The sequence below is a fragment of the Rhinatrema bivittatum genome, chromosome 12, assembly GCF_901001135.1.
Source record: "Rhinatrema bivittatum chromosome 12, aRhiBiv1.1, whole genome shotgun sequence".
Classification (NCBI taxonomy): domain Eukaryota; kingdom Metazoa; phylum Chordata; class Amphibia; order Gymnophiona; family Rhinatrematidae; genus Rhinatrema; species Rhinatrema bivittatum.
Genome location: NC_042626.1, coordinates 14563731 through 14589823, shown reverse-complemented (window position 1 = coordinate 14589823; position 26093 = coordinate 14563731). Strand labels below are relative to the sequence as shown.

Genomic DNA, 26093 nt, shown 5'->3' with positions numbered 1-26093 from the left:
AATTACTTCACTACTGACTTGCAGACCTTAAATCCAGGAACTGTGTCTGATGTGTTAGTGTCATGTGATATTCATTTTTGTAATAATAATTCTTTTGATTTTGAGGTGGCTGCCCGCACCTTCCCAGGGGCATGCCTTTTGCTAAAAGCATATTGGAGGCGTTCTCTGCAGAAAATATTAGGGTGTCACTGATTGTAGTAAATTCTAGTTTGCTCTCTGGTCCTTTTAGTGGAACCCAGCTTTAATTTATTTGCATTAAAACACTTTTGTTGCACTTTGATCTGCATGGAGCAGTTTTACTTAATCTTTATATCTGCTGCCCTTTTGCTGGTAGACCTCAGGAATCCATTAACAGAACTTTCACTGTTCACCACCACATTTTAGCAATCAGGGTATTTTAGCTTTTGATGTTTTTATGTTTGTGCATAAAATGCAATCTTTGGAGCAGATGCTGCCAGCATAATCCTGCAATTCCAAAGTTAAAAAGTAGAAATGAATGGTTTTACTGTAAAACAGTCTCATCTTTACAGCTACAGTTTGAAAGAGGGAATCTAGTCGCTTTGCATGGAGCTAAAACCATAACATTTCACAAGCTTTTCTCAAGTGAAGAACACTCTCTGAGATAATAGATGTTATGACTCGCATTGTGAGCAGAAACTGACATCTTAAAAGTCAAAACATATAAACTAAGCCCCACTTGTGCAAGGTGGGTGGATTGCATTTTCTCATCCGCTGCTGATGGGAGAGGAGGCCGTTAACTGTTCTGCAAGCTTGTGGTGGTGGGTCAGGGCAGGAATGACTGTCCGCTTCTGTTCTTTCATGTTGTCGGTCTTGCTTTGTCTTCGTCTCCAAGTAGTGGTGTGCCACCCTCTTCTCCAGGGCTTTGTGCTTGTCTGTTTTGCCCTCTTCCATTTCACTTTCATTGGTGGAACAGGTATGAAAAGAGGATACTAGTCCTCTTGAGTGGCGTGCTTGCTGGAGCTGATGAGACTTCCTCGTGTCATCATCACGGAGGATGGGAAGTAAATGGATCAACTGTGGAAACGTCTGAGCCATCGGAGACATTTAAAATAAGGTTTTATTTATAGTAGGGGCTCAGTAGATCCTTTGGTTTCTTGTGAATGATGGCGTTTGACTGAGAGGCAGTCTAAGTTTCTGGTCCAGGTTTTCTCTCTGAAATCTAGTTATTCCATCTCACAACAAGCTCTGGTCTTGGTACTAATGATTTTTTCTGACTTTTACTCTCCAATCACAAAATCAAAGGGTACTTAGAATAAATTATGGTGAGAGATTTGGGTTCACAAGCCAACTGGATAATTTCCAGGAGGTCAGAAAAGACCACAATGTTGAGGATAAAGTAAGTATAATTGTGAAATGACTTTGGCGCTCTGAGCAGAAATGAAGCAGTCTGATTACCGAATTAAGATGAGTTTGACTGTATCCAGTAAATGCTTGCACTCTTAACAATTTGTTCCTTTTTCTTGCATCGTGGGTGTAAGATACTTATTACTTGCCAACTCTATGGCTTGAACGATCATTTCTGAAAAGCTGTCAGACACGAGGTACAGAATGTCGAATTGCTGTACAGTTTTTTGAGAGTCTTATTGCCCAGTTAGAAAGCACTGGAGCATTTGTAGTGTAGAGCAGAAAATATTCCATCAGATCAAAATGTTCTTTATTGCATACTGGGTGGTCAGCTAACCTTGGTCCTGCTTTGGACCATGATCACTCTTGCACAACAGCACCTATCTTTATAGGAAGCAGTGAGTGGTTTGCGTTGCTTGATGGGTAAAAAATGCTCTTCAGTATTTCTGAAAATTGTCTAAAGCAGATGTAGTGTCCTAGATACACAACAGCAGTGCATCAGTTTATTGGCATAATGTTAAGAGTTAAGGTTTCCTTCTGTAAATAACCATCGTGCCTGCTTTCTAATGTGTTTATGCATGGTAGGGTAATTATAATAAATCAGTGCATCTCTCCTTGGTTAATGCCCCCTTTTTTTTTTAAAGAAAGGAAAAAGGGACCTAGGGAACTCTTGGAAGATTACATTTTTTTATATATTTTTACGGTTGCCACTAAGCACATTTCTTTACAGTCTTCTTACAGGAGTCTGATGCATGGGCCAGTGTTGGCCCAATTACATTATAAGGCAATTTTCTGTAGCCCTTTTATGAGAGCTTTCAGTTCCCAGTTGAGCATTATTGAAAATTAAATATGCACTCTGAAGGCTATTAGTGCTCTGTGGATTGGATTTGTTTTACGTCTGCTAAACAAGAGCGAGCTTAGTGTATGTCTAAGGTTTTTCCTGGAGCACCAAGCCCGAAATTGGGAAAGATTGTTTATTTTCCTTGCGATAAAGCTTCTTCCCCCTGGAAATGGAGGGTTCTGGTGCATTGTAAAGGATTGATAGAGTTAAAGGGGGCCAAGCCTCCATCTTTAGATTGGAATAAGCTAAATCTGTTTCCACTCTCCAGCCCCTGCTCCCAGGTGCCTACAGGGTAAGCCCGGTGCTTTTATGCCATGGTCCTCTCTCAACTTTTCTTACTGATGAACACCTGGAGACTCTCTCTGTGAGAGGGTCACCATAATCCTGATAGCAGGACCTCCATGCCGATTCTTGTGCTGTCCAATTAATGCTCATGCCAGATGTTGACAAATATTTAAAGAAACCAGTGCCAGGGCCTCCTCTCATCCCTCTGTTGGTAGCAGCCACCCGCAGCTGCCTCAGATGGTGTCCCTCACCTTCCCACACCCAGCCTCGTCTGTCGGCTGTCCTGCGGTCTTCTCTAGCCATGCAATTCCAGGATGTGTCCTCCCATGTCTGTGGTGAGCATGCATGGTTGTAACATCAGGGGTGGACACCATTATCTTTATTTAGTGTCGATAGGGGAGGTAGACTTTTTTTGTTTGTTTTTCTCTTTCTTTCAGATTAGTGGGACATTTGAGATAATTTTAATCAGATGTTCTAAAACTGATACAGAACTTTCATTTGGTGTTGACCATTGCCTAGCTTGTTCTTTTCATGGAGGATTAAGTATCTACTAGAGATGAAATAATAAAGCTGTTAATTTAGAGTTTATGCCGTCAGTGGTCCAACTGGGAAAAAGTCACTGAAAGTTCTTTAGTCGTGTCTCATTAGTTATTGGTGGATTTGTCTGAGGCTATGTCAGTAAGAACGTTCTGGCGGTGGCTTCCTATTCCAGGCATCCTAAATTGAAGCCCCTTCTCTGATGGACCATTTGGGATTTTGCAAGTGCCTTTGGTACCCTGCAAGGCTTTGGTCAAGCATTAGGTGCATTTATAGATTTGGGAATTCACACGTTTTGTGATTTTAGCACTGAGGTGGACAGAGTTGCTTTTGACCTTCAGATAATCCTCTGTAGCCTGGAGCATTGACAGAAAGGACCATGCGACCTAAATGGATTGCCTAGGCAGGGTTAAAGCATTGGAATCATTGACTCTTTTTTTTCACCAGTGCCAGAAACCTAACCCAGAAAAAAGATTTTTTCTATTTTCCCCTCTCCAACATGTCCCCCTTACATATTTTTTCTTTATAGCTTCTGTGATTCTGATACTTAATAAAATCAATACGTGATATTCAATATGTTGGATAAAAAAAAACCTAAAGAAAAAAAACTTCCCGGTGTACAATAGCAAATATATATTTAAAATAAAACTCACAACTTGCGTACCAACTAATATTTTTTTTGTTTATTTTATTGTGCACAGCACACAAAAAACATGTACTGCATAATAAAAACTTTGAAAGGGAAAATCCTCAGGCAGCTGACGTTGGACTTACAAAATTTACCGATGCTTAACAAAAGCTGCAAATGCCATTGTGAGAGAAAATCTTTTTATAAGATTTAAATCTGCTCAACAACTCTTTTTAAAAAAAAAACCAAACAAACCAAACAAAAAAAACCCAACAACCCTCATAACACATCAGTTTCAAAACTGGTTAAACAAGTTGCATATTGTTTCTCAGAATTATCTAAAAAGTCTTTTTAGATTGACTAATGAAAGCAGTGCTATGTGCAGTACTTACCTGAAAAAGATGCAGAATGGGCCATGTTTCGCTGAGGCTGCTTCAGGGTGAAGTCATCCAAATGAATTAACCAGTTAATGGCTGCTCACAAAAGAGGCATTTGAAAAGTCCCGCCTCATATTCTTAGGACCAGTCAACATGACAAACCAGTCGGGAGGCGACTCACTCTCCACTTACCATCTGGTTCCATTCAATAGCGATGTTTATTCCAGAGGGGGATAATACATACATACATATATATATATCCTGTTTATTTATTGTTAATGGCTTGGAGTGAATTTTAAAAGCCTGGTGTGTGCCAAAATCGGGAGATGCACGCAGAAGTCGGGACGCGCTCCATACGCATATATCTCCTGGTACACACGCACAAGTGAGAGAGCCTGAAAAGGTACGTGGCAAGAGTTGGACATGGGCGTTCAGGGACTTTAGCATGAAATGTGTGCATAAGTATTTACGTGCACAAGGTGCGCCAGGGTCCCCTGACGTATAACTTTACTGCTGTTATGGATAGTGTGTAAGTAATAAAACTAAAAAAACTAGGCTAGTTAGCAGGATTTAATGATTGGAGCTAACAGGGGGAAAGGGAGGCTAACAATCTAGGGGCGTTTGGAAGTCCTATCCCTTAACTGGATGAACTGGGAAAACTAATAATGGCGTTGGCGTGCTTCCCTTATAAATTTTCCCCACGTCCGTAAAAAATTGTACACACGTGTATGCACATTCAGCCAATTTTATATCATGCGTGCATATGCGCACGTATGTTTAAAAAAAAATTGCTTCATTCTTTGGCACGTGCCATCATATGCGCATACATGTGCTCCCGCGTGCCAGTATCGGTTGCCGTCCCTGTGCATTATCATTGAAATATGTAAATGAATACCGTTCCCCCTTCTTTTTCCATAAAACATCACAGACCAGTACAAATCAACCTGACTTTAATTGTGTAAGAGATTTATTGATAGTAAAATGAATAACGTTATTGCACATTCGTAGCTGTGCTATACATCTCAGTTTGCTACCCTTGCAGACCAGTTGACTGTAAATGCACGCACGTTCATGTGGTTTATATTTGTGACATCTTTACACATGTCCCTTCTTAGAATTAATGGACTATTTGGTCATGTGCTGAAAAGCTACCCGGATAGTGAAAGCAATTCCACTAAAGAGGGGGCAGCAGGCTGAGAACCAGGGAAGCCAGCTGCTGCTCCTTGTGATCTTGGGCAAGACACTTCACCCTTCGTTGCCTCGGGTACAAACTTAGGGCCCTATTTATTTCCCATAGACACAGAATGGGAGGCCACCGAGATTGGAAGCCCTTTGTGGGATGGTGGAATACCCATGGTACCTGAATGTAATTCGCCTTGAGCGATCAACAAAAAGGCGAGAGCTAAATCTGAATAAATAAAGTCTCATATTGGTCCGGGATGTGGTCAGCTTCTTTAAAACCTTTAAAGCATATATACAGTTAGCCCATACCTGTGTAGGTATGTTTACATGTTAGCGTGGCTGAATTGCATTCGTTTTCCCATTGCAACATGCTCCTTGCTGTGTTGCCAGTAAAACTCTATGTACCCTCATTCCATCTACTCTAGTGCTACTTGTCTTGGCAGATCAGATCAGTTAAGCAATATTACTTGAGAAGATAGGCCGACTCTAGCTGTTCAGTGATGGGTAGGATAGCTTATGCTAGGACTTGGCTGCTTCCGGGAGAGTAAATTGAAAGTCTTAATGCATGGATGCTTTAACAGTCTGTGCATAAAAGCCTTGTGCACACAAAAGTACTTTGTTTTTGAGCTCTTAAATCATGAGTCCGTGAGACTCCTTTTTCCTGCCAGAGATAAAATGTGCGTTCAGTCTGCGCAGAGGACTGAGCACACATTGTAACGCAAGCTTGCTTGCTTTTTATCTCCTGATGCATTAGCATCCCATTTGCTGGCAGCATCAGGAGTTACATTTGTTTTTATCACATGGGTTAAACAAACTGCGCTGAATTTCACTACACACTTTTACTGCACTCCTCCTTACATTGGGTCCTTTGAAGAAAAACCTCATTTTTTTTCACACTGTCCTTTAAAATCAAATTCAGCTAGCTCAAACTATTTCAGTGGGGCTTTAAGCCACATCCCTCTTTCTGCCATACAAATTCAAAAATGTATCTCAACAAAGCCAACCCCAGACTTCGTTGAGCAAGGCTGAATCAGTCAGCCAGTGAAGGATGTGCTCCATCAGGGCCAAGGAAGGCTGACTGGCTTGTTTTTACTGGCCTAGAACCATATGGGACTCATTGAACTGGCTAACATCAGAGAGCGAGTACCAGACTGTGTTGGCATGGGCGTTTAAAAAGAAACTGGGGGAAAAAAAAATAAGATGGGGAACTGCTGCTTGCGCATAGTTCAGTCTACAGTGCTGTCATTGTCTTGTGCAAGGCGTTGCTGAGATCCCCAGCAACCAGCGTTCTTTGTAAGCTGCGCGCGTGCATGCGGGTGGTGAAACGGCTGTGCAAGAAAAGGAAAACAGAATGGTGTTTCCGAGAACACTGCACACGTTTTGTACGCTACCTTGCGCACAAGAACGTTTTGCACGCACACCCCATACAGATATTAAGATGAAGCTTTGCTTGTAAGCTTTTGTTTTCCTCTGGCACTTGATCTTCATGTCAGGGTTCATCTGGGGTTTCCCTGACTCAGATAAGCCTCCATCTCCCTTGTGCTGATAGTCATGAGGTCAGATACCACTACAAACTGCTCTGCATGTTATGCTTTTGGTTTTATCTTTGCTTAAGATATGGAGTTAGCATAGCAATAGAATTTAAATAATTGCCTTTAGCTTTTAAACAGTTTGAATAATGAAAGCTGCAAAACACTGAGACAGCTTGAAGGGCCATTTAAAAAAACAAAAAACCCCTCGCAAGTCTTAAATCATCTTTCCTTATGGCAGGCAGGATTGAAACAGCTTACTTGTATTAGAAGACCGTCTATTTTTTCCTTTTTATATTTTTAAATAGAACAAAAAACTGTACCTCACCTAGGAATAATGAGTTTCATAAAGCGAGTTCTGCATCCTACAGCTGCCATTGATCTGACCAGTGATTGTGGGTAGATATGTGGGGATTCAGCATAAATCCCATGGAGGAGGCTGAGGCGGAAGACAATGTTTGTTTGTAAAGCTCAAACGTGCAAATCCTTGCATTTGATTAAAATTTCCATAAGCAATTTTGATAAAAATGGAAGGAAAAAATAATCTGTTTAGATTCTTTAGATTTTTGGCATTATAACGCATGTTTGCCTGTGGTTAAAATGATGTTACTAAATAGTACAAGTCATAACAACCCCAGAATGCTCTAAAGTTCAAACATCATACATGTACAAAATGAAATGGTGAGATGATGCCATATTTGTAGGTTGTTGGGCTTCATCATGACCTTTCCTCTTTCTAATGGATTGCTCAGATTACTGTATTCTAGGGTAATAAATGTGTCTGCCTTCATCTGTAGAGTTTAATTAGCCTGTGGTACAGTTTTCTGGTGCTGTGTAAGCAGCCTTCATTTATCTTAATTCACTGAGAATTTGACAGCAGACAACTGCCAGGACAAAGGCAGTGATAAACCAGCAAGACTTGGGCATACATTGCACCTGTTAAGCCAGGGCTCCCCAAATCTGTGCTGGAGACTCCACTGCTAGTGGTGTTTTCAGGATAGTCCCAGTGATATGCATGAGATGAATTTGTAAATGTTTGTGGCCCAGCATATGCAAACTTATCTTATGCACATTTGTTGTGGATATCCTGAAAACCCAACAATCAGAAAAAGGATCTAGGTGTCATAGTTAAAAAATATGTTGAAACCTCCTCAGTGTGCAGCAGCAGCAGCCAAGAAAGCAAACAGAATGCTAGGGATTATTAGGACAGGAATGGAGAATAAAACAGAGAATATCATAATGTTCTGTATCACTCCATGGTGCGACCTCATCTTGAGTATTGTGTGCAGTTCTGGTCACCACATCTCAAGAAAGATATAGCAGAATTAGAAAAGGATGGAATGATTCCCCTATGAGAAAATACTAAAGAGGTTAGGACTCTTCAGCTTGGAGAAGAGACGGCTGAGGGGAGATATGATAGGTTTATGAAACGAATAGAATGGAATGAGTGTTAATCAGTTCTTTCAAAAAGCACAAACACTAGGCGACGCAATAAAATTACTAGGTAATACATTTAAAACTAATAAGAGGGAATATTGTTTTACTCCACATATAATTAAGCTCTGGAATTTGTTGCCAGAGGATGTGGTGAAAGCTGATAGTGTAGCTGTGTTTAGAAACGGTTTGGACAAGTTCCTGGAGGACAGGGCTATAAACCATTATTAAAGTGGAGTTGCAGATAGCCACTGCTTATTTTTGGGATAAGCAACATGGAATCTATCTACCCTTTGGGATCCTGCCAGTACTTGTGACCTGGCTTGGCCACTGGTGGAAACAGGATACTGGGCTTGATGGACTTTTGGTCTGAACTAGTATGGCAAGTCTAATGTTCTTTTGCACCAGAAACTGAACGGGGCTGTTTAGGAAGGCAAAAAGTTGGGAGTATGTGAAGGTTGCTTTTACCTCTGATAATTTGTAAGAGGTAACAGGAAAACTGTGTGATCATATGAAGGTAGCTTATTTGACAGCAGTAGAAGCATTGAACCTTTATATCCTACCATGTTGGGGCTTCTGAGTATTTCCCTGTGTACTCCAGATACTCTTGTGCTAACCCTATATACATTTTTCTCTTCTCACAACTGTCTATCTCAGTAGTATCAGCTGTTTGGATCATACTAAATACTACAAAACCCAGCAGAACTTTGACCCATAACCAATGAAAACAAAGCAACTCAACTTGACCTTCATGAGATGTCGTGAGAATGGTTAAGCATTTGTAGTGTACGCTTCTCAGACCAGGAATCTTTTGAAGACTGGAATATAAGTTAATTTGAGTTATCAGAGATTAATTTTAGACTTTTGTTTCCTTTTTCTATTCATTTTAAAGTTCAATCATTTGGTAGTCTACAGCAGTGATGGCAAACTCCAGTCCTCGAGTGCCACAAACAGGCCAGGTTTTCAGGATATCCACCATGAATATGCATGAGAGAGATTTGCATACAATGGAGGCGGTGCATGCAGATCTATCTCATGCAGATTCATGGTGGACATCCTGAAAACCTGACCTGTTTGTGGCCCTCGAGGACTGGCGTTCGCCATTGCTGGTCTACGGCAATAGTTAGGATTTCTTGAAAACCATTCTTGTATGAAGGATGTTTGATGTTTAACCCTCTAGAATAATGACAATGAGACGGCACTACACTGCGCAGCCCAATACGGCCACACTGACGTGGTGAAAGTTTTGCTGGAGGAGTTGACTGATCCCACTATGAGAAACAACAAATTTGAGACCCCGCTGGATCTGGCCACGCTCTACGGGAGGCTAGAGGTGGTGAAGATGCTGCTGAATGCCCACCCTAACCTGTTGAGTTGCAACACTAAGAAGCACACCCCTCTGCACTTAGCGGCACGCAATGGCCACAAGACCGTGGTTCGTGTTTTGCTGGACGCAGGGATGGACATCAACTACCAGGTAGTAAAGGGGACTAGACCGTAATGTGTGGTGTTAGTAAAGTGTTTGCAGAATGTGGGCTCTCCCCTCTCGCTAACAGGGAATCGCAAGAAACGAATCAAAATTAATCCCAGTCTAGTTACAGCTATTTAATTCTGCTTTGAGTTTTGGGATTTAACGAAGGGAATGTCTGTATTAGGAGGTGAGCAGACGAGAAGCAGCAGAATTGGATACTTGCAAAAGTGCCACATGTTTCTAGCAGATTAAAATGCTCCCTGTCCAGACAAGAGAAGAAAGGTTGAATATTCCGCATAATCCCCTGCCATCATGTGTACAAAGGGGGAGACATTTTTAGCTAACATCGTAGAAGAAGAGAGCCAGATACCATAACAGAGGCGCTGAGACCCTCGTGCCCACAGAAACAACCTACAAAATACCTGGCGAGACAAGACAGAATTATCTAAAGAATTCCAGGATGGCAGGTTGCCCTGAGTAAGCCGGGAATACTTTTCCCCTAAAGTCGCTAGCGACTGGTGGCTGCTGTGGGCTTTGAAGCAATGAAGTGAAATGATCTCTTTGTGGAATGAAATAGTTCATGGACTGCACCACATGGCTAGTCGTCACATTTTTCTTTGTAGTAAAGGAAATGTATAATATGATTGACAGTTTTTAAGTGTGTGCGATAATTATTTAAAATATATAAAATTAAAGGTAAATAGCTGACCAACAGCTAGTATTTAAATGTCTACCCATGCACTTTCCTCTTTGCTTTCACAGACTGAGAAGGGCAGTGCTTTGCACGAGGCAGCTTTGTTTGGCAAGACGGATGTGGTACAAATATTGCTAGCTGCAGGTGAGAGGAGAACTGCTGGCATCGAGGCCATAGTTAGCAGATGGTGGATTTGGTGGGGAGGGGATAGTTGTCATAATGTCTGTAGTGGAACCAAATGATGTGTGTGTGGTTTTTAGTGGTGAGCGACTCATGCAGCTTCCACGTGTTATCTCCAGGTTTATTCACAGGGAATATTTTGTTAGCTCTGCTCCCGAAATTCACTGAAAGCTTTAATTATCAGTCCCAGGTGACTTGCTTTCACAATGGGGACTTGTCTGCAGAAGTTCTCTATCTTTTGCTTTCTCTTCTCATGCCAGGCGTTGATGTGAATATAAAGGACAACCGAGGCCTGACTGCTCTGGAGATTGTCAAGGAGCTTCCCTCACAAAAAAGCCAGCAAATAGCAGCTCTTATCCAGGGTAAGAATACAAGCTCAGTGGAGTCTAGTTTTCTTTTCTCTACACCCGAAAAAAAAAAAGGGAAGGAGGCATCGTGGGAAATGACAGAGTACCTGTCTACAAAAATCTATGTATGCATACAATCTAGACATCAGCAGAAAGAGGTAATCTGAGACATGGGGCACTGTCTCTCCCTGCACCTACACGCATCCATACAGTGTCTAACAGTAGTACCAGTGTGGCAGAAATCCAGTGTCAATGGCAACCATAAAACTAGCACTTTTCAGCAGCTAATTAAAAGGCCATCAAGTTTGAGAAATATGTCTGAAGCCCCTTGAGTAAGTAGAGCATGCTTCTGTTAGGGATGTGCATTCGTTTCCTCCAATTGGTGGGAAAATGGAGAGTATGCGTGTAGTTTTAATAATGAGATACACGCATGCTGTTTTCCGGCATGTACTATAAAGTCGGTGAGGTACGCGCGTACCGCTGAATTGGAGGAAATGAATGCACATCCCTAGCATTTATACACCACACTTGTAAAGGACAAGTAAGAATTGTAGACTGTTTTATAGAGCACGTACAAATTTTGCATCTATAAGTCATTTCTGTACTACTATTAAAAAAAAATTGCCACACAGAATTAATTCATCCTGTGTTCTGCTAGCCTTTATGGTAGAATGCTTCAATTTCCTTCCTTCTGAGTGAAGCCACATAGTAAAGAGGTAAACAGTGTGTCAGCCTGATTGACTGGTGCCATCCCTGTAGTACTTGGTTTTCAGAAGCTCCTGCTTGCTGGAGAACTTTCCGTCCTTCATCCTGATGTGCTGTACCTGCTGAGATATGTACGTAGTAGCTAAAGCACCTTAACACAACACTGAGAACCAGATGAGGCTCTCCAAAGCCCTGTTGATCTACTGTGATCTGTCGGTAAATGTTATATTGCAGTGGTACTGAGCTGTAGCACAGTTAGTTCAAGCTGTCTTGGATTAGAGAAATTGTCCTTTTCAGGATGAGATAAGCTAGCCACAGTGCTCCGTATAGGAATGCATGGCAGCTGCATCTTACCAGGCTTGTGCACCACAACATTGTATCTCTGAGATGTGCTGGCAGTTCATATTGTGTAACTCACTATCTTCTGTCCCTGCATAGATCATACAATAAAGAAAATCAGTGCCAAAGAAGCGGACAAGGCAGCATCTCCACCACCCCCACTCCTGCCAAATGTGGAATCAGCAGCCTGGAAACCTCTGGGTACGGATTTTCAACCTCAGATACTCAGACTGGCATTGGTGCGTCACTTGTAGGTGAAGCCTGCTGGGACTCAGCCTGAGTTTCATGGGCCATCTTTGTCTCTTCAGGACCATAGTTGTGGCTCTTGCACATATGTGAATGAAAAAAAAAGTTGAGTAATAGCTGGAGACAATGTCCGTATACTGGGAAAGAGACATTTTTGAAAATAAGGATTGTGGTTTCATAATGCCTTACATTTTGGTGTCCTGTTTTGTGTTTCTTTTTCATTATTATTTGTGATATAAATTGGAGGGTATTATGACTTTGCTGTACCACATTACAGTGACTGTTAAGTTTTACAGTATTACTGGAATGCAACAGTATCCATCATTCCTGTTTTACCAATTTGTGTGTCTATTATATGATGTTTGTAGAGAGATTTCAGCCATATTCATTCCCTGTACGTACCTGGATCAGTCCAGACCGTGGGTTATGTCCCCAATCCAGCAGATGGAGTCAGCCAAAACTTTGAGGGGGCGTCACCATAAGTAGAACTACCCCCTCTGCAGGAGTTCAGTATCTTCTGACTCCAGCAGATGCGAGTAGGGAATTTGGAGTGCTCCCAATTCAGCATAAGCTTTTCACTTTGTCTTTGGCTGCCTTTTCTTGGGCTATTGCCTTTTTTCTGTGGAATCAAGTTTGAAGCAAGTTTGTTATAAAAAAAAAAAAAAAAAAAAAAAAGGAAAGCTCCGATTGAGCAAATTAATTTATTGAGGGGTTCAACTTTGGGGAGGCGTGGCTTACCCTCTGTTTGCGTCTCCCTTGTGTTCTATGCACTACTGTTGGGGTAAGTCTCTGTTTCTTTTCCTTTCAGCTCCCCAAACACCCCTGGTACCTCGCGGAGACCGATAGCACCGGCCTCTGCGCGCTTGCCACACTGTCAGCGGCCATCTTGAGCGCCTCGTGGGCGGCTCGGCAAGGCAGGCAGGCAGGTTTTTCTTTTTGGCGGGTAGTGCGGCCAGGAGGGCCCCCCCGCGCCTTCGGATTCCTCACTTCGGCGGGCAGTGCAGGCCATCGGGCCCCCCCGCGGCGGCGGCGTTTCGGCTCGCGGGACCCCGAGGCTCATTATTTTATTCATTTTGAGCACTTTCGTTTTTCTTTCGTCTTTCGTTTATCGTTTTTCGTTTTTCGCGGTACTTTTTCGGCACTGCGATGCCGCGGCCGACGCGCTGCGCGGCCTGCGGCGAACCGGGGTCCCGCATCTCCAGGGAGGGCATCTGTGCCCGGTGTCTTCCCGGGGGGGAAGGCACCTCACAGCCTGTGGCAGATTTCTCCTTTCTCGCGCCTCTGCCCGGACGCCGGGGGCGGACCCCTCCCACAGGCCTGGCGGGAACGGGGGCCATCTTGAGCGCTCGGCGCCCCGAGGCACCTCAGGAGAGAGCGAATGACAGGGAGTCGGAGCCAGACTCGCCCCCGCCCTTGCTGCCGGAGCAGGGCCCGCAGGGGCAGGAGAGCGCGGACGTGCCCCCCTCCAGAGCCTCCGCGGCGCGACCCGGGTTTTCCCCGGAGTTCGTACTACTTATGCACACGGCATACCTGCAGGGTCTGGATACGCCGGTGGACCCCCCCCCTGCCAAGATATGCCGAACCTCGCCTGCGGCTCCGGCCCCCCCCGTTGCGGCGGGAGCGGGGGCCCCTCGCCTACCCGCACGGGCTCGGGTTTCGCCAACGACAGGGGGATCGACGCCGGACCCAGTGGACCCTGACCCGGACTTCATCGATCTGGGGCAAGGGGACGCCACGACGGAGGGGGACGATCCGCGTACGCTGCGCCTTTTCCAGAGGGAAGAGCTGGACGAGCTCATCCCGCGCATCATTCAGGAGCTGGACCTGGATCCGCCACCTGACCCGCCTGCTCCAGTAGCGCCGGCGGTGGTCACATCCTCAAAGAAAGGAGATCCGGTCCTGGCGGCCCTGCGCCCGAGGGCGAGGGCTTTCCCCATTCACGACTCGTTCCTGCAGCTCCTCACGAGGGGATGGGATACCCCCGAAGCGACTCTGAAAGTGAGTCGTGCCATGGAACGGCTGTACCCGCTACCCTCAAGATTTCCTGGATCTCATCAAGGTTCCGAGAGTTGACTCTGCAGTCTCGGCGGTCACGAAGAGGACGACAATCCCGGTGACAGGGGGCACGGCCTTGCGGGATACGCAAGATCGCAAATTGGAGATCTTCCTGAAAAGAGTCTTCGAGGTCTCCGCGCTGGGTATGAGAGCAGCGATGTGCAGTTCCCTCGCCCAGCGGGCAAGCCTCCTGTGGGTTCAACAACTTCTCACCTCCCAGGATCTGCCAGCGGCGGAGGCCGCCCAAGCGGACAGGTTAGAAGCTGCAGTGGCGTACGGGGCGGATGCCTCGTATGACCTGTTCCGCGTCCAGGCGAGGACTATGGTCTCGGTGGTGGCGGCCAGGCGGCTGCTGTGGCTTCGCAATTGGGCGGCAGATACGTCTTCCAAGTCGAGTCTGGGCTCCCTACCATTCAAGGGTAAGTTCCTCTTTGGAGAGGATCTGGACCAGCTCATCAAGTCGCTGGGGGAAAATGCGGTGCACCGCCTCCCGGAAGATAGATATCGCCCTTCCCGGGCGTTGCGCAGCGACGTTACAGGAACTTCAGGCCGGGGGGCTCCAGGCCGCCTGCTTCCCGGTCACAGCCCTGGTCGCGCTCCTTTCGCGGCCGCAGACCTGCGCGCCCCGCTCTCGGGACAGGTAACCCCTCCTCCAAGTCTTCACAATGATGCCAGAGTCGCCCACTCCACCGTCCCCAGGATCGGGGGACGTCTGAAGTTTTTCTACAGGGAGTGGGCGCGGATTACCTCAGACCAGTGGGTCTTAGACACCGTAAAGTTGGGTTACGCTTTGGAATTTGTCAGGCCACCGAAGAGTCGTTTCGTATTTTCCCCTTGTGGCTCGGCCCTCAAGCGGCAGGCGGTGCAGTCCACGCTGAACAGGCTTCTGGAGATAGGCGCTATTGCGCCCGTGCCCTTCGGAGAGGTGGGCTTGGGCCACTATTCAATCTACTTCGTGGTGCCAAAGAAGGACGGATCGTTTCGGCCCATTCTGGACCTCAAGGAGGTCAACAAGTCCCTCCGAGTGCTCCGTTTTCGCATGGAAACGCTGCGGTCGGTGATCGCAGCGGTACATCGGGGGGAGTTCCTTGCCTCCTTGGACCTCACGGAGGCTTACTTACACATCCCCATTCGGCCGGATCAGCACCGTCTTCTGCGATTCAAGATACTGGACCAGCACTTCCAGTTCATAGCTCTCCCGTTCGGACTGGCGACGGCCCCACGCACCTTCACCAAGATTATGGTAGTCGTGGCTGCGGCCCTCCGGAGGGAGGGGATCCTGGTTCATCCCTATCTGGACGATTGGCTCATTCGCGCGAAATCGTTCACCCTTGGCCAGGCGGCCGTGTCCAGGGTGCTACAGTTCCTGCATTCCCTGGGATGGGTGGTGAACTTCTCCAAGAGCTCCCTCGTACCCTCACAGCGCTTGGATTTCTTGGGGGCAACCTTCGACACCCGGCTGGGCAAAGTCTTCTTGCGACAGGACAAGGCGCTCTCTTTGCGGGAGCACATACGACGTTTCTCTGTGTTACCGGAACCCAACTCATGGGATTACCTGCAACTCCTGGGGGTGATGGGATCCACCATAGATATGGTCCCCTGGGCGTTTGCCCATTTCCGGCCCTTGCAGTGGGCGCTCCTCTCCCGTTGGAAACCGGTTTCGCAGGACTACCAGATGATTCTGCCACTTCCTCAGAAGGCCAGGGACAGTCTGGCCTGGTGGTTGGATCCGGCGAATCTAGCCCGCGGCGTGTCCCTCGACCTACCGGATTGGGTGGTGGTCACCACCGATGCCAGTCTAGCGGGCTGGGGCGCTGTCTGCGATCGCAGCGCCACGCAAGGAACGTGGTCGGCGGTGGAGGCGACGTGGTCCATCAACCGTCTGGAGACCAGGGCGGTCCGGCTCGCCCTGCGGCATTTTCTCCCGCTCCTCCGAAACCGCGAGGTCAGAGTGCTATCGGACAATGCGACCACCGTGGCCTACATCAATCGCCAAGGAGGCACGCGCAGTCCACAAGTCGCGCTGGAAGCAGCGCTGCTCATGCAATGGGCAGAGCGTCATCTCGTCCGGCTGGCAGCGTCACACATCGCCGGGGTGGACAATGTGCAAGCGGACTTCCTCAGTCGTCAACGGCGCATCTGCTGGAGTCAGAAGATACTGAACTCCTGCAGAGGGGGTAGTTCTACTTATGGTGACGCCCCCTCAAAGTTTTGGCTGACTCCATCTGCTGGATTGGGGACATAACCCACGGTCTGGACTGATCCATGGTACTACAGGAACGAAAATTAGCAGGTAAATAATAATTTTCTTTTGTACTACCACTGCCACTAGTTTCCAACTAAATGTCATTGAATATTGACTTATTTTTGGTCACTAGGCCCTTGAGGTTAGGGCTGTTCAGCTTGGAGAAGAGACAGCAGAGGGAGGATATGATAGAGATCTTTAAAATGATGAGAGGTCTTGAACGAGTAGATGTGAATCGGTTATTTACACTTTCAGATAATAGGACTAGGGGGCTCTCCATGAAGTTAGCAAGTAGCACATTTAAAACTAATCAGAGAAAATTCTTTTTCACGCAATGCACAATTAAGCTCTGGAGTTTGTTGCCAGAGGATGTGGTTAGTGCAGTTAGTGTAGCTGGGTTTAAAAAAGGTTTGGATAAGTTCTTGGAAGAGAAGCCCATTAACTGCTATTAATGAAGTTGACTTAGGGAATGACCTCTGCTATTACTGGCATCAGTAGCATGGGATCTTCTTGGTGTTTGGGTACTTGCCAGGTTCTTGTGGCCTGGTTTGGCCTCTGTTGGAAACAGGATGCTGGGATTGATGGACCCTTGGTCTGACCCAGCATGGCAATTTCTTATGTTCTTATCTGATGATGTCACCCACGTATGAGAACTAACAACCTGCTGTCCAAGGAGAATGCCTGTAATGGGTAAGCAACTCTGCTTTCCACCAGGGGTGAAATTGAGCAGATTTGGATGGGCCTTGTGATCCTTATCCTCCCATCATTGGTCCTTGTATTGGACCAACGGGTATTTTCCAGAGTTGATAATGTACATGAGCTTTCTTCAAAGACATCTTCCACCATCTCCCTGTTGGCCCTGACCCCTGTGCTATTGCTGCATGGCCAACCCAAGGATATTGTAGCCTCCCGTTCCACCCAACCTATGCATTTTTTTTGTTTTTAATGAGCATTGATGATATTTTGTTTTTCTTTAGGGGAAGTGGAAAAGGCTTTGACGGAACTTCAGCTCGAGGTTGAAAAGAATTTGGAGGAGGAGTGTCCCTACGAGGCTTTGTACAATGCTACATCCTGCCATTCTCTGGACAGCCTGGCCAGCGGGAGGTCCTCAGACCGAGACTCAGTGAGCAAGGAGACTGAGCTGGCTGCAAGAATAAAGTCTGTATGTAGAAAAGGTTCCCTTTTCCTCTGTTGGTCTGCATGATGGGGTGTCTAGGGAAGAGCTGATGTATCTTACCCACTGTCTTCGCTCTCTTGTTACAAACGTGGGGGAACCATCACATTTTTTTTTCTTCGGGTGAGACTCTTTCAGAAAAGTACTCAGATCCCAGGACTATTAGTACAGTCCATTTTTTGGAATCTTTTCTTTCTAATTCTTAGCGATGGGGAGAATCATCATAAACATGCAGTCATCCAATTTTTTTTTTTTTTTTTTTTTTTAGAACTCTCATATGTTTTCTTAAATATATTTTACTACCCACCAGATAGGTTGTAAATGGATTTTATATAGATATTTCTATTACATCTTTTAAAAACTGGGAGAACATTTGTTTCTGAATTTTAGATTTTACATTTCTGGTAATTGGCAGTGAAAAATACTTTTATTAGGTATAGTTATGCCTTGTCTTTTCTCCCTAGATTAATTAGAAAAGTTAAATTGTGCAGTTGAGCTCCTTGGCTAGTCCCCGTATCTGGTATGCTCAGATTATTTCTGGCACAGAACACTTCTCATCACTTTATCTCTTGTATCAGTGTTGGCACCGACAGCAAGCTGCTCCCTCCTTTACACAGTGGAAACCTGCAGGGGGAGCTGGAAGCTTGATAAATGCGCAGATGGTCCAGGAAAGGGAGGGAGCTGGAAGATGACCACTCGAGGGCACTCGCTGTGCCCAAACGCTGGTGGCGTTTTCCTTTACACAGGCAGTCAGGGCTGCGTTGCATGCTTACCTATGGCAAGTTCACTACATGGGAACAGGGTATCTAAAAGGGGTGAGTGTTAGAGAGGCCATATATTCTCATAGCGGTCCTGGAAGCGAGAGTGAAATTTACCTATGTTTCTTTTCTGGCCATTCTGCCACCTGTCTATTGTCTGTTTCATGGGGCCTGCTTCATTCGAAGCCTCTCATAAAGGATCCTAGACTGGTTTTCAGTAAGACCAAAATGAAATTGTGTATTTGTACACTTGATACATGTTGTTCCTGCAGAATATATAGACGCGCCAGCATTCTGCCACCCCTGTTGACCAGTGGAGTTGCTTGCTATCTGTAGCTGGGAACAGCTGAGGGTATTACTCATATAATTTGTTTCATTAGCATTCTCTGACTTCATCCCTATGTAGTCCGATCCTTATCTAGCCACCCAGCAGTTCATTCTGAAGTCTCTGTATCTTGTCTGGATATTCTGCTTTCAGAGTAGATTAACAATAAATAACTTGAGCAGAGCCCTGCTGCTTTTCCTGTGTCTGGAGATAACAGCTCATTAATTTACAGTCTCCAGTTCTTCTGTCCACTTCAGAGTTGGAAAATGATGGTTCCCTGTGGAGTAATCCTCTCCTGTTTTCCTGCCATCTTGAGTTAATGAGTATGCACAGCCAGCCCTTTCTCTTCACCTGCATAATGTCAAAGGGAGGGGCAGAGAGCTTACCACACCGCATACACAAGAGTCCCTGCTTTGTGAACTTACAGGCTACTCAAGATACAGACAGCATAAATGGGGTTTAGGAAATGTATTTATTGCAATAAATGGTTCATTCAGGCATTCTTCAAATGTAAACTGGTTTGTTAATAACAGAGCCCTGACAGACTGTTTCTCTTATCTACCTGTCCTCTGAATTTTCCCTTCGGCTACAATTATTTCCTGCTTCTCTTTCTCATTACTCCTCTCTCTCTCTCTCTCTCTCTCTCCTTTCAGTGTAATTGCGTTACCGTGCCTGTGTGATAAAGCTATGGGGAAGGTTTGGGTTTGGTTTTTTTTTGATCAGCTCATTCAGGTAGCATCCAGGAGAAGTTTCCCAAGCTTGGCGTTCAGGAGCAGCGTGTTGTGTTGTGCTTGAAGCTCATTGACACTTGCTCTAGCATTGGTTGAGGGCTGGAAGAAAAGCCTCTGCCTTCATTGAACTGTTCAGTTGCAACTGGACTAGCAAGGCTCACCCTATGTGTGCAATCTTTAGCCTTCTGAACACCTCTTCACATGCTAGCTAACAAGAGAAAAAGAGAACCCTTACGCTTCCTGTTGTTGGTCTCTGGTTATTCACCACGCTTTATCAGAATTCTGACCTGCTTTGTACAGTTGGAAATCTGCAGGTCATGGCTGTGAAATTGTTTATAGTATTAGTGAAGCACCACGGTACTTGGGAAGATATAATTGTAAAGTAGTAGTCCCTAGCTTTGAAGGTAAATAGAAAGCACCGTGATCTGAACTGCACTCTGTCTACTGCTCCACAGCTGGTACCTGTGTAGCTAAATATCGCTCACATGATTTGTCTGTTAAATTGTAGAGAGAGCGTCCACCACCTCCTGCAAAACCGCCCCCAGATGATGATGAGGACCATTTAGAGAAGAAATACAGGCACAGTGCATCCTCAGAGGTAATCTTTTCTTATTAATAAAGAGCTCATAATATGCTTAGCACTGTACACACTTTTTTTTTTAACACTAGCTTTAATCTTTTGTGCTTTGGCAATGGTCATTAAATCTTCATATCCCCAGTGGAGTCGGCAGGGCATTAACCCCTTCCATATTCAACAGAATTTTGTTCTCTGCCAAAAGACCAAAAAAAAAGGCATAAAAATGTTGGTCTCAAAGGTAGAGCGTGTTCTGGAAGAGTCTGAATCACTGGTTTTTACAGTTCAGGCTTAGACAGATATTTGGAAGATAAGGATAATTGTGCATCACAGTAAAGTTGGCGTATAGTTTTTACATGCAGGCTTTGCTGCTAATTTTAAAATTGCTTTGAAAATTAGCAGTGAAGTCCCCTAGTATGCACAAATATCTAATGCAGTTTTAGCAGTGGGTAACCTCTGTGTGTAAACTTGTGTGCAGACTTTTGAAAATCACATCTGTATGCAAGTTCTATCCCTGCCCCCGGCCCCTCAGAACGTGTAGCACAAATGCATGTGCTTGGCTTACATGTGTACTTTTATATGCATACAGCCTGCTGGGGCCTTTAACAACAGTGCAACTAAAAGCACAGAAAACCATGGTTTATGCTCAGAAGTGGCTTTGAAAATTTCCCCCAGTCTATTCAGTGGCTCTCAACTGGTGGGGCAAACATTTTGGCTTCTTCTCTATTCACCATTTCTCTCCTCCTCTATTAGACTGTGGGCATAGGGTGGAAGAGCAGAGGCAGCGCAACGGAGGAGGAAGAAGAGGAGCACCCTTACGAACTGCTGCAGGCAGCTGAGACAAAAAAGCCAGTGGTACTGGAGGTGAAAACAAAAGGTAAGTCATTGAGAACATTTATTGCAGCAGGAATATGGCTGTGAGGCAGTATAGGAGAGCACCTTTTACTCAACAGTCCTTTAATTGAAACTTCCCATTAGCTAGAAAAATTGTAAACCTTTGGCTCTGATCCTTTATTAAAAAAACAAAACAACCCCCTTTTCTTCGTCAAGAAGTAGACCTAGATTAGCCATAACAGATGGGTAGCAGGCGTAGAGGAATAGCCTAGCTCTTTGTGACCTTGCACAAGTCACTTCACCCTCCATTGCCTCAAGTACAAACCTGGATTGTAAACCCTATGGGGATAGGGAAATACCCTCAAAACCTTAATGTGCCCTAAATCAAATAAATATAGTTTTCAGCACCAACACAGACCCAGGTCTCGGAGCACAATATTCTGAGCATGCGCAGGAGTTATTTGTCTGGGCTACTGCATGGACATGTCTCAGTTTCTACATTTTTTCTGCTGCTGCTTTGGCAGTCGCTCAGCAGAAATTTTAAATTTGAAAATAAAGTAAAAAGATGATGATGTTGACAGAGAAGCCTAAGGTCAAGAAACCTACAGGTAATGGGTTCAAGAATGGCAGCAAGAATCCTAACTAACAAGAAAAGAAGAGATCACATCACGCCGGTCCTTAAAGACCTTCACTGGCTGCCAATCCACTTCAGGATAATCCATAAATCCCTAACCACAATCTTCAAAAATATCCATGGACTAGCTCCACTCCATCTACAAATAGCACTTAAAAAACACTCCTCCAACAGACCCACTAGAGAAGTGTACAGAGAACTTCTACAGGTACCACACGCCAATACCACCCAACACATAACCCTGAGAGACAGGGCCTTCTCTACAGCAGGCCCCCCACTATGGAACTCAATCCCCTTAGAATTACGACAGGAACCATGTCTTCCAACCTTCAGAAAGAGACTTAAGACATGGCTGTTCAAGAAAGCCTTTCCGGACTCTGACTGATGATCTCACCAAATACAGAAAGACGGTCTATCTCCCACTAAACTGATACGGACATACCAAACACTACACGTTCTTATTCTTGTTAAATTTCTATCGTCTTATTCTTCTTCTTTTCCCAGTTAGAACCATCCTTGTTTTATTGTAACTGATTTTTTCTGCGCACTGTTATAACTTGTTATAATTTGTAAATATATAAAATGTATACTCATGTTATATTTATACACGTTTATAATGTATTGATCACCCCTGTTTTATGTAAACCGACATGATACGAATCTCCGTGAATGCCGGTATAGAAAAACTCAAATAAATAAAATAAAAAATAAATAAAGACCTGCATCTGTGAGCACCGGATGTCCATCGCTTATACTCTGTGTGCTGTTGCTGCTTGCGAGTGGACCATGACTCCTCCAACTGCTATAGCTGTGGTTGAATGTCCCCTAGTACCACACCTGGAAGATGGAAGCCCTCAGGAAGGTGCTGGCAGGTAAGATGTGAAATACTTGGCATGAAGCAGAACAGCGGAGTCACTCTTCCTCAAAGAATAAAGTGTAAAAAGTCAAGGCAGGAAGCTTCCCCCTCGCAGTCTTGTAGGCACGGGAAGGCTCAGCCCTGTGGTCCGGTCAGGGTTAGATTGTGACAGAAGCCTGTGGTGCCAGGCAAGGTGCCAAGAAGCCTGCAGGACCTCTTTCAAGGCTGTCCCTCTCTGAGCCGAAGAGAAGATCTGTACTGCCGGAGCAGGCTCCTCATCGAGCAGGTCCCATTGTCTTTTATGGGTGCAGAAGAAGATCCCCATGGTGCCAAGTCATGTATTTTACCTAGACCAGGGCGCTGTCCATATTGGCGTGGAGCTTGCATTCTAATGTGCAGTCAACATGCCTGGTGCCTTAAACTGCAGCCCTATTGGTTGTATTGGAGTGGTTCGCTTTAGTGCATCTGTCAAAGAACCCCGCATTGGGCATCATGGCATGGAAAGAACAACTGGTGCCATCTATGGAGCAAGACACTAATCGATGGGAGTTGTTGATGTGGCTTTGGAGCCAGCCTCCTGTGCAGTAAGTGAAGTTGGTATGACACTGGATTCCTCTTCAGCTTTTATGCCAGTCCTGAGTGCTGCCAGGATGAGTTGATCTGGATGTCTGAAAAGGATCTCTCTCCTTCAAATCCAGCTCAGAGGGTTTCTTAAATAGCAGGAGCCCAGCTATCAGAGCTAGTGAAGAATTTATTTGCCTCCTTAGGCCCTAGAAACTGAAATAGAAGATTAGAAACGTTCTTGTCCAAGATGGAGAAAGTTTTTCCACAATATGAAGCTGCTTCAAGTTCCATACCGGTGTGTACTTCTCTGCAAGAGCTTCCAGTGTTGGAGAGTAAGTGCTCGCCATGAGGTGATGAATTCTCGTCCTCTAGGGAGGTCACTTCACAAATCAGGAGTGAGTTCCATCCACTCTGGGTTCCTTCCCTATGTTTCCCCACCGGACCAGTGGTTATTTCGACCTTGGTCACCACTTTCATCGTCGGGGTAATGGCTTAGTGTACCACCATGGTCAGGAAATGACTCATCTGTTCCTGGACCGGATTTACCTCAGCCTACCTCTCCTTCATTGGATCTCTGCTACTATAGGTTTTTTAATAGGCAGTCGAAGACTCTGTCCATCAGTGTTAGAAAGGAAAATGTCCTCGGGGCTTCTTCAGTTCCTTTGGATTCCACACCTATCCCAGTTCACAGACTCCAAGACCTTCAGATGAGTATGTGACAGATGCCTACATTGCCTTCCAGTAGCCTGGATACCGGATCTAATGTATAGAAATTTAGGGTAGTCCAGTTGCTGCATCACTTCATGGTGGTGGAGTCCCGCATTGAAGCATGCTAAGTACACTCGTGATCACTCTCAAGGCTGATTTAAGATGATGGCACCCATAGGCAGAGGGCTTAGGGAAAAGAGACCTTCCCCTACCCCTGGACAGCAAAGGTCAGCGAGGGGAGGCCCAGTTTTTGCGCATCTACAGTATTTGGCATCCAAGACACATACCTATATTGCCTATGCCTAAATCCTGTCCTGATCAATCTAACATCACCTGGGAGGGACCTGAAGGCGGTGGATACATTTGGGGAAAAATGTCTTTTAGGGCTGCATGCTGAGTGCCTGGATTATGTCTCAACAGCTCTACATAGTGCAGTATTTGTACAAATGCTTCAGACCCAAAATAGGTGGACTTTTGTCAAGCAGTAGAAGATGTGGAGGAACGTGAGGAGCAAAGCTTTTAATACAATGGCCAGGAATTTGGCTGCTTCTATAAGGGCCTGTAGGCTGATGTGGCCTCTGAGGGAATGTACATGATTCTCATGGATTTTTCCTATTTAAGAAGCAGTTTGTTTGGAGATAAAGTGAAGGTGGCTGTAATTAAGGCACACCAATTCACATTACAATCATTGTAAGCTGTGGTGGCGGGCCAACCAGCTCCTGTCCAGTGCTAGTACATCATTTACAAAGACATCCCTTCCACTCTTCAGCAGCAGCAGCTACCGATTCGAGTCGGCAGAAGAGAAGGCATTAGCTGCAGGTGCAGCCTAAGGCCTGCATCCCCACCTGTGGTAGGGGACTGGTGGGTCCTGAAAATTGTGGAATCTGGCTTGTGCCTATGCTTCTCCTGCCCTTCTCTGGGTCTTCAGCTCAATCTGCCCAGTTGCAGCTGGATGTGGTGTCACTTCAGCAGAAGGCCCAGGGACTGAAGCCTATGCTGAGCTTGTGAAGACTGAATAAATTGCTGGTTCAGGAGATGAGCCTCCCTTTCATTCAGCCAAGGGACTGGATGTGTGCTCTGCTATTGACAGATGCTTATGCATATACACTTTTTTTTTTTAATATTTAGCTCTCACCTTTTCATTGGTAGATCAAGGTGCAAATACAATCAGGTATTGTAGGTATTTTCCTGTCCCCAGAGAGCTTACAATCTAAGTTTGTACCTGAGGCATTGGAGGGTGAAGTGACTCGCCCAAGGTCACAAGGAGGGAGAGTGGGATTTGAACCCTGGTTCTCAGCCGATTGCTCTACCCACGAAGTTATTCCTCCAGTCTGCTTCTCCACATTCCCATTCATCCTGAGTCCTTCATGTTGGTGGTGAAGGACATGTTAATACAAGGTGCTCCTCTCTGGCCCTTCTGCATCCCTGAGAGCTGTACCATTCTGGCAGCACAGCTTGCATGGCAGGGAATCTGCATATTCTCATACCTAGATGATAGCTGATGAGTCCATCTCCATCAGGAATCCTACAGTCCCTCAAAGTATGTACAGCTCCTTCAGTTTCTGGGCTTCCTGGTGAAATTTCCCAAGTCAAATCTGGTTCTGGCTCAAAGAATTCAGTTCATAGAAGCCTGGATTGACTTACTTTAAGGAAAAGGTGTTTCTCTGTGTCGAGAGAGCCACATTTCTGGTGAGCTTAGTAAAGACCTTCTTTTAACATGATGGAGCATCAGTAAGGTCAGTTCTGATTCTTTTTGGATCCATTGCAACTGCAGTGCATTTAGTTCCCTTGACTTGTCCAGACATGCAGGGCCTTCAATGGGGTCTCGGGAGCCAATGGGATCAGCTCTATTGACCATTATCCCATCAAATCTCCATAACCTCTAGGATGAGAGTGTCTCTTCAGTGATGGATAAGTCCAGAAGTTCTAAAGGTGAAATTCACTACATGTCCCGCTGCACCAAGTGACTCTGTCTACTGATGCTTCCACTAAAGAGAGATCCTGCCAGGTACTTGTGACCTGGAATGGCCACTGTTGGAAACAAGATAGTGGGCTTGATGAACCCTTGGTCTGACCCAGTATGGTGGTTCTTATCTTATGTTAAGCGTTAGGGGTGCACACCAGTGTGACATGCACCTGAGGTTTGTGGTCCTCAGTGGAGAGGAAGAGAATCAGCCATAACATGTGGGTGATGTCATCCAATAGTGCGGACATGGGCCTAGCTCTCAGAGCTCAGTAAAAACTTTATCTGAGCATGTGCAGGCGTTCCCGCGCCTGCTGCATCGTGAGACTCTCCACAGTAAGTTTTAGCGAGGCAGTTGACCTTTCTAGGGAGGTGGATGGGTATTAAGTATGGCTAATATATCCTGTTATCTACAGAAAACCATGTTTACAGGAAAGCAAATTTGCTTTATCCAGAATGGACATACCCCATGATCTTACCCTGCCATTCCGTGCTCAGCCTGACCACCTTCT

At 45.4% G+C, this 26093-nt stretch overlaps 1 protein-coding gene across 16 annotated transcripts in view; it reads left to right on the top strand.

Annotated features, from left to right (window-relative positions):
• Positions 1-26093, top strand: part of ANKS1A (ankyrin repeat and sterile alpha motif domain containing 1A) — a 171490-nt gene that overhangs the window by 56667 nt on the left and 88730 nt on the right. For all 16 annotated transcript variants that reach the window (XR_003852260.1, XR_003852258.1, XR_003852259.1 and 13 more), the window contains 7 exons: positions 9359-9655; positions 10412-10487; positions 10784-10885; positions 12014-12115; positions 17438-17622; positions 19957-20046; positions 20776-20899. Coding sequence is in view for 12 of the 16 variants with exons in the window: in XM_029574029.1 (XP_029429889.1) it covers positions 9359-9655; positions 10412-10487; positions 10784-10885; positions 12014-12115; positions 17438-17622; positions 19957-20046; positions 20776-20899 (976 nt within the window). In the remaining 4 variants the exon portion in view is untranslated. The remainder of the gene's footprint in view (positions 1-9358; positions 9656-10411; positions 10488-10783; positions 10886-12013; positions 12116-17437; positions 17623-19956; positions 20047-20775; positions 20900-26093) is intronic.